We start from the raw sequence: 14,330 nt of genomic DNA, 5'->3' as shown, positions 1-14,330 counted from the left end.
ATGGCTGTAGTTTTACGTAGTGTGAACATAGCCTAAAGGTGTGTCAATCTTCTCATTTACAGAGCCAACTACACCTCTCCAAGATTGTGTGGCCAGGGCTGCAACCTTACATTGTTCATGTGGCCTCTTGTTTCAACAGCCATCGGCTGCACATCTCCTATTACACATTGTCTGCTTGTTTGTCGGCTGATCATTGGCCCAATTACATCTTTTTTTACATCTTTGTAAGCGAGGTTTGGTAGGCAAGATTTGTTCTGTAGTATAAAAATAATTTACCTGTTGTTTATTAATTACTAATAAAAGTAAAAGTATCTATATAAGCTTTTGGACACTTTAAGCACTTTAGTGTTGCTAGTAGAGATGTATATCGTCTAAGTAGATATAGGCAGTGTTCACATGTCAGAGATACAGTATATGTATAATATGTAGAGATGGGTGAACGGAACTTCCTGAACAGAGATTCATTTAGAAAAGTTTGTAACGAGTTTGTTAAGATGGTGGTAGCACATTTTACATCACATCAAAAGTGCAGGTCGAAGGGATAATCTGTAATAATGTGGCTACCTCCAGTGGTTATCTCCATTTGGTCAGGTACTTCACCCATCTCCTTGGGGTTTTTTAAACAAAGACTAGATGGTTCCTGCATGCCCAGTGGGTAGGCTTAGTTTTAGCCCAGGAAAGGCTATTGCTAGTATAGGAACCATCTCTCTGGGGTCACCTTAATGTGATAGTACATACTATTTGATCAAATGGTTTGCTAAGAAACTAATTCTTTCCACAATTTTCTATGGTAGTTTTACCATTCTAAATATCTTTATTATATATTTTTTTCAGGTTGCTGTTGAACTCTTCTGGTTATGTCAGAGACGTGTCAAAAGTTTAGATTGGACCTATAGAGGATTTGGGGAGTCAGGAAATGTACACAACCAACAAAGACTGAAACATTAAGTATGGACCGGGTTAAGGAAAGTAGATACTATTCCACTATTCCTCTTTATCTCTCTCTCTTCCCCACTGCTTTCCAATAGTTGCCTTTACTTAAGGCTAAGATATGTGACTAGCCCTGTACCGCAACACAATACATATACACAGGTTTGCATATTTGTGTGATAATACATGAGATAATACATGTGATATGCAGGACTATATCTTTGCTCATACTTCCTTGCTGACAGGGACGTAGCTAGGATTCACGGGGCCCCATAGCAAAAATATTTAAGGGCCCCCCTCTCCTAAGCACAACACAAAGCACTGCATATATATATATATATATATATATATATATATATATATGCTTTACTGCTGGTGCACTGATAACCCCTGACCTCTGCACATTTTCCTTTCCTACTTGATTGTGCAGCTGGAGAACAGAGGTCAGAGGTTATCAGTGCAGTGAAGCAGAGATCTCTGTCTTCTGCTTTTTAACCCTTTTTTTGTGTTGCAGCATGTAAGTAAACATTGGGTCACTTATACACTGCAGTACATAAGGGGTTAAGCAGAAGGACACATGCTCTTACCTTCTCCCCCGGGCCCCCCCTCCTGCACAGGCCCCATAACAACTGCCTACCCTGCCTCTATGGTAGCTACGCCACTTCTCGCTGAACTGACAGTGATATGTTATGTTCTATTGTTTTCACTCTATATTTCATACTCTATATTCTATAATTGTTATTAGGATGTTCTACCGCTTTACCGGCTTGAGTTGTTACTCCCCCCCCCCCCCCTTTTTCCTTTTCCATCCCTTTTCCTTATCTTCTCCTACCTTCCCCTTTATCCTTTTCCCTCCCTCTCCCCTCCCCCCATCCTTAATTTTTCATGCTTTACCTTCCACCTCCTTCCCCTTCCCCCTTGTCCTACCTTCCCTCCCTTTTTCCCTTCCTTTCCCTTTGGTACGGACGGCTGATATATTTTTGTTGCTTACTGTATTTGCGAATGACCAATACAATATCTGATATGCTATCTACTGGATATTTACCGCCTGCTTCTGTATTATGCATTCATGGATAAATATGTTTGTATGCTACCGGAAAATTCAATAAAACATTTTAACATTTTTTTTTTATCGGTCTTGTCTGTTGCCTCTTGGAAAATCCCCAAAACGCCTCTCTATCTTGTAGCCTGCATCTTCTGTCCCCACCTCTAAGGGGTACACCTACTCTCTCTTAGGCACATACATGTAAGAAATCTGTGTTACCGCCATGTTTGTCCACAAAGTGCCCACAGGAACCTGATAAATTCCTGGACACCTTTCAAGACCCTCTTGGTCTCTTCATCAGCAGCAACTCAGCTACTCAACTGAGCACCCTGACTGTCAGCATCGGCCTGCTTGACAGTCAACTATATATCGGTACTCTATGTGGATACCAGTAACAATATGACCTGAACTTAATTGGGGAAATCTACTAAATCTGTAAGAGCAGTAATTTTTTTTTCCCGCTAATTTGCGGCATAAGCTGTCGTTTTTAGTGGTACACCTTTTGGGTACATGTGACGTTTTGATAGCTTTTATCTATATTTTTAAGGGGGTGGGATTAACAAAAAAAATTAATTTTTGGTTATTTTTTTATTAATTTTTTTTGCAGCGTTAATCAGGCGGTATAATTAATGTAACGGTTTAATAGACGGGGTCATTATGGACGCAGCAATACCAAATATATGTATCTCATTTGTAGGGGATCATTTATAAAGGGGGGATGGGGATATGCATATTTATTTATTTATTTATTTATTTAATTTATTAATTAATTTATTTATTTTATTTAATTATTTATTTGTGTATTCATTTATTTCTGTACAGTATGTATGTATTTGTGTGTGTGTGTTTTAACTTTTGCAGGTGCGTTAATAATACATTACAGCACATGATCGTCAGAGGAGCAAACGAGCACTCTCAGCGCTCGTTTGCTCCTCGTTCCCCGCTCGCTGCCGCCGCTATTCAACGCGGCTGCAGCGAGTGGGTGAGTGCGGGAGGGGGCGGCGGGGAGCTGCGGGGGGGCTGCCCCGGTGATCGCTGATCGTCCGGGCAGCCCATAGGATATAGCAGCGTCTGCTGCCAACGCTCCTATTCAACGGATCGACGGCAGCAGATCGCTGCTATATCAGTCGCTTGTTTTTCAACATGTTGAAAAACAAGCGACTGTAACTATCAGCCGACATGAACGATGTCGGCTGATCGTTGCACTCTATTCCATGGGATGATTATCGTTCGTAGCAGCCGATATTGGCCGAATACGGACGATAATCGTTCCGTGGAATAGGGCCTTTAGGTCCACAAAAGATTCTGTATTTCTACCTTACTCGTTTTCTTCCCCAAACTAAGCCCCCTAACAAGACTTCAATTTTTCTTATCCATACATTACTGACCCAAACAGAAAGAAGAAAAGCTAAAGAAGAAAAGCAACTGTGATAATATCATTTTAATAATCGCTACTCTGTCAGCCATAGACAGCAGCAGCTTTCTCCATACCTTTTTTCTTTCTCTTGCTCCTTTCTTCATATGGGGGTGTATTGGGTTAGAGGGGTGGGGATGGGGTGGCTCACCAGGGTTAAAATTGTGTTTCCTAGTGGTATAATTAATTAAGGTCCCCACATTTAGGATGCAATCTGACTATCTAGAATGCTGTGCATAATGAAAAAAGGAGTATAAGTGTAATAACATTTGAAGGGCTGTCAGCAAATAATCTTTTTGGATGCTAAATTGACTGTACTGGGCAAATCATTTATTGTATATGTATTTTGAAATTTTGTATTGGAAAAGGCTTTTCTCAATAAAGAGATAAATATAAAAAAGTTTCTTTTTCATAAAAAGCTGAACACCTAGGCCCGGATATATAAAAAGGTGTAAAATATAGACTGGTGTAAACTGCCCACAGCAACCAATCACAGCTTAGCTTTCATTTTACCAGAGCTAAAAGCTGAGCTGTAATTGGTTGCTATGAGCAATTACACCAGTCTATAAATGTCTTCCTTATATAATGGGGAAAATAAGTACAGTGGTGCCTTGGTTTAAGAGGAACTTGGATTAAGAGCATTTTGCAAGAGCTCACATTTTTTCAAAATTGTAACTTGGTTTAAGAGCATGGCTTTGGTTTAAGAGCTCCCTTTGCTGGGGGGGGGGGGGGGGGGACGACATGGTCTGCATAGTTTGTCTACAGCTCTGTACTCTGACCCGGGAAGTCTCCCTCGCCCTCCAAATCATGGCAGATCCACTTCCTTCCTACTTCATGCTCCCTGCAGTCTATGCCAGCCCTTGTGTTTCCCATCCTCTCCATTCCTGCTATAATGTGCCTGCACTTACACTTAGCCATTCACACTGCTGTATATAAAAGTTTTTGTCACTGTCCTCCTGCACAGCTCTGTGATTCTCACTTCCTGATTGGTCCATGCTGAACACCTGTCATACTGTCCACACAGACCTTTGACAGCAGCCCTGCTTCTCTATTCTAGCCTGTTGTACTACGCTACTGCATTATGGGGATCTGCAGCTCCTTCCTGTATCTACAAACTGCTGCTGTTTTTTCAGGTTTATGCCCTTACTATACATTATACACCACACGCTGATTGCTATACTGTACAGTAACTGATAATATGACATATTCAGCTGTTTCTCATTGATTGTTTCATCTGTTCTACATGTTATTCAGAATAAAAAAATCACGATATTTGGGGTGTGGAACCAATTGCATTTCAGTGATTTCTTATGGGAACATTTGCTTTGGTGTAGGAGTGGATTTGGATTACAAGCACAGTCCCAGAACAAATTATGTTTGTACACTGCTGATTTTGTGCGTTTTCCCACCTGTAAAGAATGGAGAGGTGTGTAATTTTTATTGTAGGTGCACTTCACCTGTGAAAAAAAAGAAAAAGAAAATCCCCATGGTATGATTTATAAATAATTATTTACCATTTTATTATATGAAATAAGGATTTGATACAATAGAAAAACAGAAGTAAATATTTGATCCAGAAAACGTTGTTTGCGGTTACAGAGGTCGGATGTTTCCTGTAGTTCTTGACCAGGTTTGCAGACACTGCAGCGGGGTTGTGTCCCGCTCCTACATACACATCTTCTCCAGATCATTCAGGTTTCGAAACTATGAGACACCTTATTAGGGCAACACAGTGAGACACAGATATTGGCCCTGAGGTGTCTATGGACAGCATAGAGGCCTATGAGTATAAAAAAAACTATATAAGAAAAAGCAAAGTATAAGATGCCTAATGGCTATTATGCTATGATTTCTTGGATCCAGTCTACGTATTCCTCAGTCAGACGAGTATACGCAGCTGCTCTATTATGCTGCCCACAAGGATTCATTCCAAAAGAAAGGATTCCTCTGAAGACGCCATCACATATTAAGGGTCCGCCTGAATCACCCTGTTTAAAGAAAGATAATTTATTAATGACAATATCCACTGCTATTTCTGCTTTAGCATTAAAGTGTTGCTATTGTTTCAGATTAAGTTTCAGAATATCCCATTATGTACATAATACAGTACATATACATTAGTAATGATACTATCTCTGTTTCCGTTCTGAAGGCTCCATCTCTAGTTTTTAGTTTTCCCTGAGCTCAGCTCGGGAGTGGGCTAGCCCATATACTACACAGACAGAAGAGGAGATTCTGCTCCTCAACATCTCTATAGTACATCCTCAGAAGTAGAAGTAGCATGGAGGACATTATAGAGCATCATTAAGCAGAGTTGCTGTGAATCCAACTCTGGAATGAAACAGTACAGCATCTAAAACAAAGTCTATTATCACTGCTTGTACTTGGGATTAATGTGAATGATAATCACTTTTTACTAGCTTGTAATAATTAGATGTCTTCTAAATTTTCAAAAAAATTCTACAAAAATAAATCACTTTGCTTAATACTGTAGAGCAGATTTTTAGGGTTATTATTGTTTCAACTAAATCTCCCACCCAAAGCCTAAAGTGATGTTCAGGATGCCAAGAGAGCCTGAGAACAGTAAAAACTCTAGAGCTGATGAAGTTATCAAGACCCTTTAAGAAAGTGAAATAACTAAACAAAAAGAAATTTAGTTTCCACACATTCTACTATATATGTCCCTTATAAGGGTGTGTGCACAGTCTTTATTAAGACACGAAGACCATATGGTAGCACACAGAGTACCTACTGATCTGTAATATGGATACATAGGGACATATAGGGATGCCGCCATACAGGGTCTGTGCATTAAAACAACATTTATATTTACCTGACCTTCCAAAATTACTCAGAACTCTAAACAATTATATGGTGAGCGATTTCAGGTTAACGTTAAACAATCTCGTTTGCAATCGTTTATCATTAGTCGTTAATCATTAAAAATTGCTCTGTGTAATAGGACCCTTAGAGTGTTTATGCATCTTGGCACAACTCTACCCCAGCACATTTATCAACCCACTTGTCAGCAAAATGCGACCTCCACACCAGTTGTGCCAATAAATGTCCATGAGCCGGTCAAACAAACACTTTGGGGGAGATTTATCATGGCTGTTTCAGGTGCAGCCCGTGCAAAAATTCAAAAATTTGCAATTTTACCACGCAATTTGAATTTGGCGCATCTACAGACTGTCTAGCATAAGGGTCCTATTACATGGCCCGACATTTATTGTAAGCGAGCGCCAATCTGCTAGTTCTGCGTTCGCTTTTTGAGCTTATTAGATGGCTCAATGGCTCAATTCAGACTCAAAGGGCTGAATGGACATCATTAGCAATGTCCGTGCAGCCCTTGCTGTATATAGTAACTAATAAAGTAGCTTCTCCCCTCTCACAGCTGCCATTTCTGGTACTGCTGAAGTTATATCTAAAGTGAAGGACGGCTCAGCCACTCACTGGCCTAGACGGGACAGTGCCGCGGCCAGTGATGAGCTGAGCGGCCTATCACTGCACAGATGACTTCAGATATGCCAGTGGCGGCTGTGATGAGCAGTAAGAAGCTAAAAGGATACCAGGGAGCGGGGAGAGGTAAGAATAAAGTTAATTATTTACTTTACACAGTCATCAGCCGTCGGCCGCATTGTCTTTATTATGCTGAATCAGCCTGATTTGTGTAATAGGGCCCTAAGTTTTGACCAGTTATTTTGCTTACTTTACTCCAAAATGTTACCTCAGAATTATATCTCATACAAGCCATGCGCCTTCACTCAAAACCACACCTTTTTTTGGCACAAATTACGCCAGTATTCTGTCACATTTGCATTAGTAAATCTGCCTCGGTGTAGCTTCTGATCTATTAAATATCTGAATAAACCATTTCTCCAAACTTACTACACAGGTGTCCTCTCCCCCAGGTCCCACACTAGTGCAAATCTGGTTTTCTGTGATCTCCAAATCTGGTGTCTGCTCATTTTTGAAACGTATCTGACATTCTTTTCTGGTTATAGTGGAGACATAGATTTCCATAAGCCGTTTAGCATCTTCCTTCTTCTCTGTCTCTCCCCATCCCGCTGTTTCACAGACTGTTCCTTCATCCACATCTTCAAATGTGGTCGGTATTGGAAAACGTTTGACTTTCTGTCCTAGTTTTGCTGTACGTGACAACTGTAATAGAGGTTGGTAAAACTATGTAGGAACCATTTCAACTTGTAGGATGTTATGATGTGGGGGTGACTGAAGCCATAAATGTCTTAAATAGAATATTTTACCATTATATGATAAAGAAATTCTAGCCACAAAGCCCAACAAGAGGCTGAGACTTCCTGTTCTGTACAGATGACTTGGATCACTAACCTAACTGCCCTATAAACAAGGTAGAAATGACAAATGTGCGTGTTTATCGCACTTAGGGTCAGTTTACACTACGGAATTTGCGCGGAATTTGAAGAATGTCAATTATTTGGGAGGATGACAGAGTGCGCGTGAGACATCCGATTCAATCATTGGGACAGGTGGAACTTCAAGCGGGGTGGTGCTGACTCCACTTGAAATTCCATGCAAATTCCGTAGTGTGAACAGACCCTAAGGACATAAGCTGCTTCCCAAGCCCTCCAGCAGTATCTTATCTCTTGTGGGGAAAAAGGATTGGGAATATTGCAATTTAACACAACCAATCCCTCTGATTCGTCTTATCATAGGATACTAGATAAATATAGTATATATGCCTAATAAAAGAGGGTCTTTTGCCATACAATTAAAGAAGCCCTATTTCTTAGTTAGTCAGCCAGTATATATAATTCAGCTACTATTACTTAATTTAGTAATCATTTTTATCTGAAAACATATGAAATTGTTTCCTTCAGTTGGGTCATGTGAACTTATGACCAACACCCTGGAAATTACATGTGCTTCTGTGCTTACCATCTAAACTAGCAGAACTTTCTATATAATAAAGCTGCATGGACTGCTCCACACAAGCTCTCCACAGGGGGAGACAGAAACTCCCATTAGTGTTACTGATGATGTGTATACGGCTCCTGTCACACAGTTCTAATGGATTTTATGGCAGTTAGCCTCCCTGACTGTAAACCAACAGTCTCTTAACATATACAGAATATATACAATATATACAGATGACCATTATTAGACCAAAGACAGGGACGGTACTGACTCTAGCTGCCCATGCATTGCTGTGCTGAGGTACATGGAATTGATAGCAGATTTGAAAGGGAGATGATGCGGTTTGAAATCAGAAAGTCAAGATGGTGGCTGATCAGAGGTCACATGACCCAGATACAGTTGCAGAGCTGGGAGGAAGGAAACTACACAGCAGAAAGTGATAGTAATGGGGCAAACAACAAAACAAACTGGGAATGATTCCTTACCAGGGAAGCACCTGGAATTTTATACAGGGTGTGTATGGGTGATTGAAAACCTGAATAAGGTGTGAATCTTTTTGTATTTTACTCCATTGGGTTCCTTGCAGGTATTAAAGGGGTTATCGAGCGCTACAAAAACATGGCCACTTTCCCCCCTCTCTTGTCTCCCCTTCAGGTGTAGTTTGCAATTAAGCTCCATTTACTTCAATGGAACTAAGTTCCAAACCTCACCCAATCTGGAGACAAGAGAGGGGGAAAGTGGCCATGTTTTTGTAGCGCTGGATAACCCCTTTAAACTGGTCATTAACAATGGTCATAAATAACAAAGCAACGATGACAAAGTGAACATAGCCTATGTATGTTGCCTGAACTATCTATCTATCTCCTATCTATCTCCTATCTATCTATCTATCTATCTATCTATCTATCTATCTATCTTCTATCTATCTCCTATCTATCTATCTATCTATCTATCTATCTATCTCCTATCTATCTATCTATCTATCTATCTATCTATCTATCTATCTCCTATCTATCTATCTATCTATCTATCTCCTATCTATCTATCTATCTATCTATCTATCTATCTTCTATCTATCTATCTATCTATCTATCTATCTATCTATCTATCTCCTATCTATCTATCTATCTATCTATCTCCTATCTATCTATCTATCTATCTATCTATCTATCTATCTATCTATCTATCTCCTATCTATCTATCTATCTCCTATCTATCTATCTATCTATCTATCTATCTATCTCCTATCTATCTATCTATCTATCTATCTATCTATCTATCTCCTATCTATCTATCTATCTATCTATCTATCTATCTACAATATCATCTATTGTTCAGAGAAAGATGCAATGATAGGTCATTACTTTCATGAGTTGGATGTCATTGTTGTATGTCTTGTTGTTATACTTCGGATAGGTGACATATTGCATAACAGAGAGAATCTGTCTTCCACGTTCACGAGCATATAGACCACTTAAATGAGCTCCAAGAATAACCGTTGCTCTTCCCTTTAGCCTAGAAAAAAAATAAAGACAAATCAAATTTTCTTTAGAAAAAGAAAAAACATAAAGCTTAAACCCTTCAATTTCACTAAATGATTTGTCTGTAAGGATTTTTTTTTTTTTTTTTACCAAAGTTGTGATCAGGTTGTAAAGGAGTAAGTATAAAGAAAAGTGACACTGTCCATACAGTCACACTGTCCTACATGCACAAACCATGAAGTTTTGTCACTGATTCCATATGACTGTGTTAGTCTCTGTACACAGAATACAATACAGCCATGTGCATTAGACCCTATGTATAGTGAAATCTACTTTTTGTAAGATATCAAATATCAGAAAGTTGGGCATGTCCCTATTTGTGCCAGGTATGGTGAGATCTCCATGTACTTACATTGTACAATGAGCTGCAGTCAGCACCCAGTCTTCAGTGATCAGGGTTCCTCCACATATCGTCTCATGAGTCCTATTTTGAATTTTTATGTAAGCCATGTAGGGTCTGGAGTTAGCTTCGGCTTCATGTCCATTTATGATCCTCAAATCTGATCCTGTTTGCATTAAGGTAGATGTGTTGTGTATGTTATAAAAGTCCTGTAAAAATGCTAAAATTCTCCTACAACGTAATACTGTACAGCTCTTCCCCCCTCAATACTATTGTACAGACAAGGGGAATAAAATGAACACTAATGTCAGGTCCCAGCAGGTCCATCAGAGACCAGAGAACAGGATGTCCAAAGTGGACAACCTCCATAATGTCCAATCAGAATATAAGATGAGAAGTCGATCAGTTTGTGACCACTCTGCTACTAAATGCACAAACTGTACAGAGGGCACCCCATTACAGAGAGTGGGGGCTGCAGGGAGGTGAGGAACCTGACGACCACCCACAAAACCCCCCTCCCTTTCTCCTCCAGAGTGGACTTCTCACCCAAAAAAGGCGAGTGAACAATACTTTTGTCCTATAATCTTTATTAGAGATGAGTGAAGCAGCCGGCAAATTCGTTTGCGAATTTAGGGCCAAATTTGTTAATATTCACTTATTGAATTTTAACGAATTTCAATAAAACAGGCAAACTATAGTAGCTACAGTATTGGGACTATTACAGAAGGATGGATTTGTTAATGCATGTTCTTGTACAAGTGTCAAAAATTGGAAGATCACAATAAAAAAAAAATGTCAATCAGCCAGTTAATTATTCAATTTCCGCCATGGACAGCAGTAGATATCAATGGACTAGCAGTGTAACATCAATTTTCTCCTAGAAAAGCAGTGGATATTGCTAAATGAGCAGCGTAAAGTGACACTTTCTCCCAGGAGAGCAGTGGACATCAGTGGAACAGCAGAGTAAGGCGCAAGCTCAGTTCACTAATGAAACCAAACCTGTAGAACACAGTAGGAGTAGGGTAAAAGCACAGATTATGTAAGGCGCACACTCAGTTCAGTAATGAAACCAATTTTTGGAACACAGTAGGAGTGGACTGCGAGCACTGATCATGTAAGGCGCACGCTCCATTTACTGATCCCAGTAACTTGGTATAACTCAATAGGAGTTTACAGTGCTCAGTGCCCAGTGAGTGAATAATATGGACTGTGTCTTCACTGGTCCCAGTGAATTCCTATTGGCACCCAGTTACCTGGTAAACTGCACACTTGGTTGACAGTTACAAAAAACAATTCCCCATAATCAGCCCTCCTATCCTCTCCTCTCTATTCCTATATCACTCTGTAATGATGCCTTTACACAGAGAGATTTATATAATAGGTAGGGATGATCCGAACCGAGTTTGGTTCGGGTTTGTACGAACCCAAACCCTCGGTAATGATTCCCGCTGTCTGCCCGCTCCGTGGAGCAGGCGGATCCAGCGGGAGGACCGCCTGGAAAACTGGGATACAGCCATAGCCATAGGCTGTATCCCAGTTTTAAGGGCGTTACTCCCGCTGTATCCGCCCGCTCCACGGAGCGGGCAGACAGCGGGAATCTGCTGCCGAGCGTTCGGGTTCATACGAACCCGAACCTCGGCAGGTTCGGACCCTCCCTACTAATAGGTCATAAAGGAAAGACTGAGATTTCCCCTCTTTTCAAATCCCTTCCTGGCTTTGGTTTAAAAGATCTGTCAGATAAATCTCTCTAAGTAAAGACACCCTTAGTCTCTCCCTGCTCTGCTCCAACTGTCTGCTGCCATCCTGCTCTCTCCTCCACACACAGCTGACCGGCCACCTCCGTAAAGGAACCGCCTTATATAGAGGGGGAGGTGCTGCAGCTGATTGGACAGGCGCTAGAGATTATGGTTAATCCCTTTCTCCCACTCTATGATGCTCCAGACAACATGTGCGGACACCATTTTGTTTTTGTTTTTTGCAAATTTCCTTAACAAGTGGGCGGAATCTCGCTTCTCAGAACAAAGCAGATTAAGAGCCTGATTTTAATTGAATTTTGCTTTGCCGGCTTCTCTCATCTCTAATCTTAATCCCAAACATCAGATTTTGGCCCCATGATGGTGAAGCCATAGCCCTTGTACAGCATGTGCTATAGAGGTATTGTCCCCAAATGGTAACACTAGAAACAATGCATAGAGCCGTTATGTTATTTCTGTCGGATACAGGAGTCAGGTACAATGGATGCATAGTTCTTACCTTCAGAGATCAGCAGACACGCTGCGGAGAGAAATATAACATGGAAAAGCTTCATGACTGAAGGATAGGTACAGTAGGAATCTTAGGTGAGTCTCTGTAGATGTCTCTGGCTGTTGGTGTTTAAATACTGTACAGGATTTATCTAGACAATCTACCACAAATTGACTGATTTAACAGAAATGATGAGAAAAGAAACCATAGAATTATACACAAGAGGAGGGTGTGCCCCCTTGCATCATGTCACACCTCCTGGCTGTTTACTAGGTGAAGCACAGACCCAGCAAACGCATTGTGTGGTCTCCATAGATCTGGACATATGTATAAAACAAATTAGAAAAAGTGAAAAGAAGAAGAAACTGTTATATTTAAAGGGTTAATCCCATCTCAGCAAATATAGTTATATTTGTAGGTCTCGTCAAGTTTTTTTGCAAATACAATAATTTAGCAAACGTCTCCTTCTCCTGATTTGCTGCTCCTTCCCTACTATTGTTGACAGGTTCTTGTCTGGGCTACCGACCACCACTCTGCTCTAAAAGCAGTGGTCTGGCTGGTGTATATATATAGCTAGAATGTAGACTTGGTTTCAGTCACTGCTATATATATCTATGTTATTTTTATTTGTCTTTTGTTGGTTTGACCCTGCTGTCTTCCTATACCTGAGCAGGGATGGTATAGCTCCTCTCTTGTCTCTCATGTTACCAGCCATTTTCTCCTTTATTGCACATGCTTTCTATATCCTACTGTTGGCCCAGCCAAATATATTATTATTACACCACCACTTACTTCAAAATTTCTGGATGGAACCTTTATACAGTGCCTCTGCAGTGGAGTTGACACTATCTGACAATATGTGATCTGTTGCGAGTACTGGATAAAGTACAGATATAGCAATTTTACTATAAAGTGGCCAACCCCTTTATATATATATTATTAAGTCTAAAACAGAGGCAGGAAATGTGCAACTTCATCTAATATTTCTGAGTCTAAATAGGCCTACAGAGCCGAGCAAACTGGAGTACATGTTCTCACTCCTCTGGTGGAGCCAGAACTTACTAGTCTAGGTGTGCACACCTCTCTGGCCAGGGCCAGACTGACTAGAAAGGTCCAGCCAGAAGGAGGGTTAGACAGTTTGCAGTAATTGGTTTAAACATGGGGAAGGGTTAATCCTGGAGACTCCTTCAACAGATGGTCATGTGACCAAGTTCCCTACATCCTGGACCAACTAGGTAACACAAACCAATATTAACTCAATCACATATATAATATACAAGTTAACTCATGATACCAAGACACTGAGTTAGACACTTTGAGACACACAACAACTTAATAGTGATAGTACTGGGATATGGGCAGGGGTGTAGCTAGAACTTATGGGGCCCCATAGCAAAAAACTGTATGGGCCCCATGAATCCTGTGTGGGCACCCCCACCTTCCACAGCATACTCATGTGTCCTGGCCAGATACTTCAATTTCTTTGTTGGCTTTGTGGTCCTGAGGGAAAAGGGGCAGACCACACTTTGCCTGGGCCCCCCTGGCCACACGGGCCCCATAGCAGATGCTTGGTCTGCCTTCATGATAGCTACGCCACTGGACATGGGTACCAGGAGACTGCAGCAATAGAGATCTGGAATACTGGGGTCAGTTCTGGCAGGTAGACCTCTTAAGGATACAGTGGATTTTGGCTTTGTGAACGCAACCAATTTTAATTTTTGCAATTTAATTTCTTCCTTCTTGTCTTCTTAGAGCCATATGAGGCTGTTTTTTTTTTTTTTTTTGTAGGACCAATTATACTCAGTAAGGCCGGGTTTATACTACGTGAGACACCAGCTGTTCTGTGACCCGGCTGTGTCAAAGAACGGCTGTTGTCAGTGAAGTTCATCCAGGCCGGTACTGTAGTACCGGATGGATAAA

The 14,330-nt window shown here is 40.7% G+C and overlaps 1 protein-coding gene across 1 annotated transcript; it reads right to left on the bottom strand.

Moving 5' to 3' along the window:
• Positions 1-4,881: 4,881 nt before the first annotated feature.
• Positions 4,882-12,501, bottom strand: LOC138787443 (mast cell protease 1A-like). Its single transcript, XM_069964742.1, has 5 exons — positions 12,420-12,501; positions 10,179-10,332; positions 9,650-9,800; positions 7,278-7,550; positions 4,882-5,377 (listed from the first exon to the last, which is right to left on the bottom strand). Exons 1-5 carry the CDS (start codon positions 12,472-12,474, stop codon positions 5,228-5,230), a joined length of 783 nt encoding a protein of 260 aa, XP_069820843.1. The 5' UTR covers positions 12,475-12,501; the 3' UTR covers positions 4,882-5,227.
• Positions 12,502-14,330: the final 1,829 nt, after the last annotated feature.

This window comes from Dendropsophus ebraccatus, chromosome 3 (genome assembly GCF_027789765.1).
Source record: "Dendropsophus ebraccatus isolate aDenEbr1 chromosome 3, aDenEbr1.pat, whole genome shotgun sequence".
Lineage (NCBI taxonomy): Eukaryota > Metazoa > Chordata > Amphibia > Anura > Hylidae > Dendropsophus > Dendropsophus ebraccatus.
This window is presented reverse-complemented; position numbering and strand designations above follow the sequence as displayed.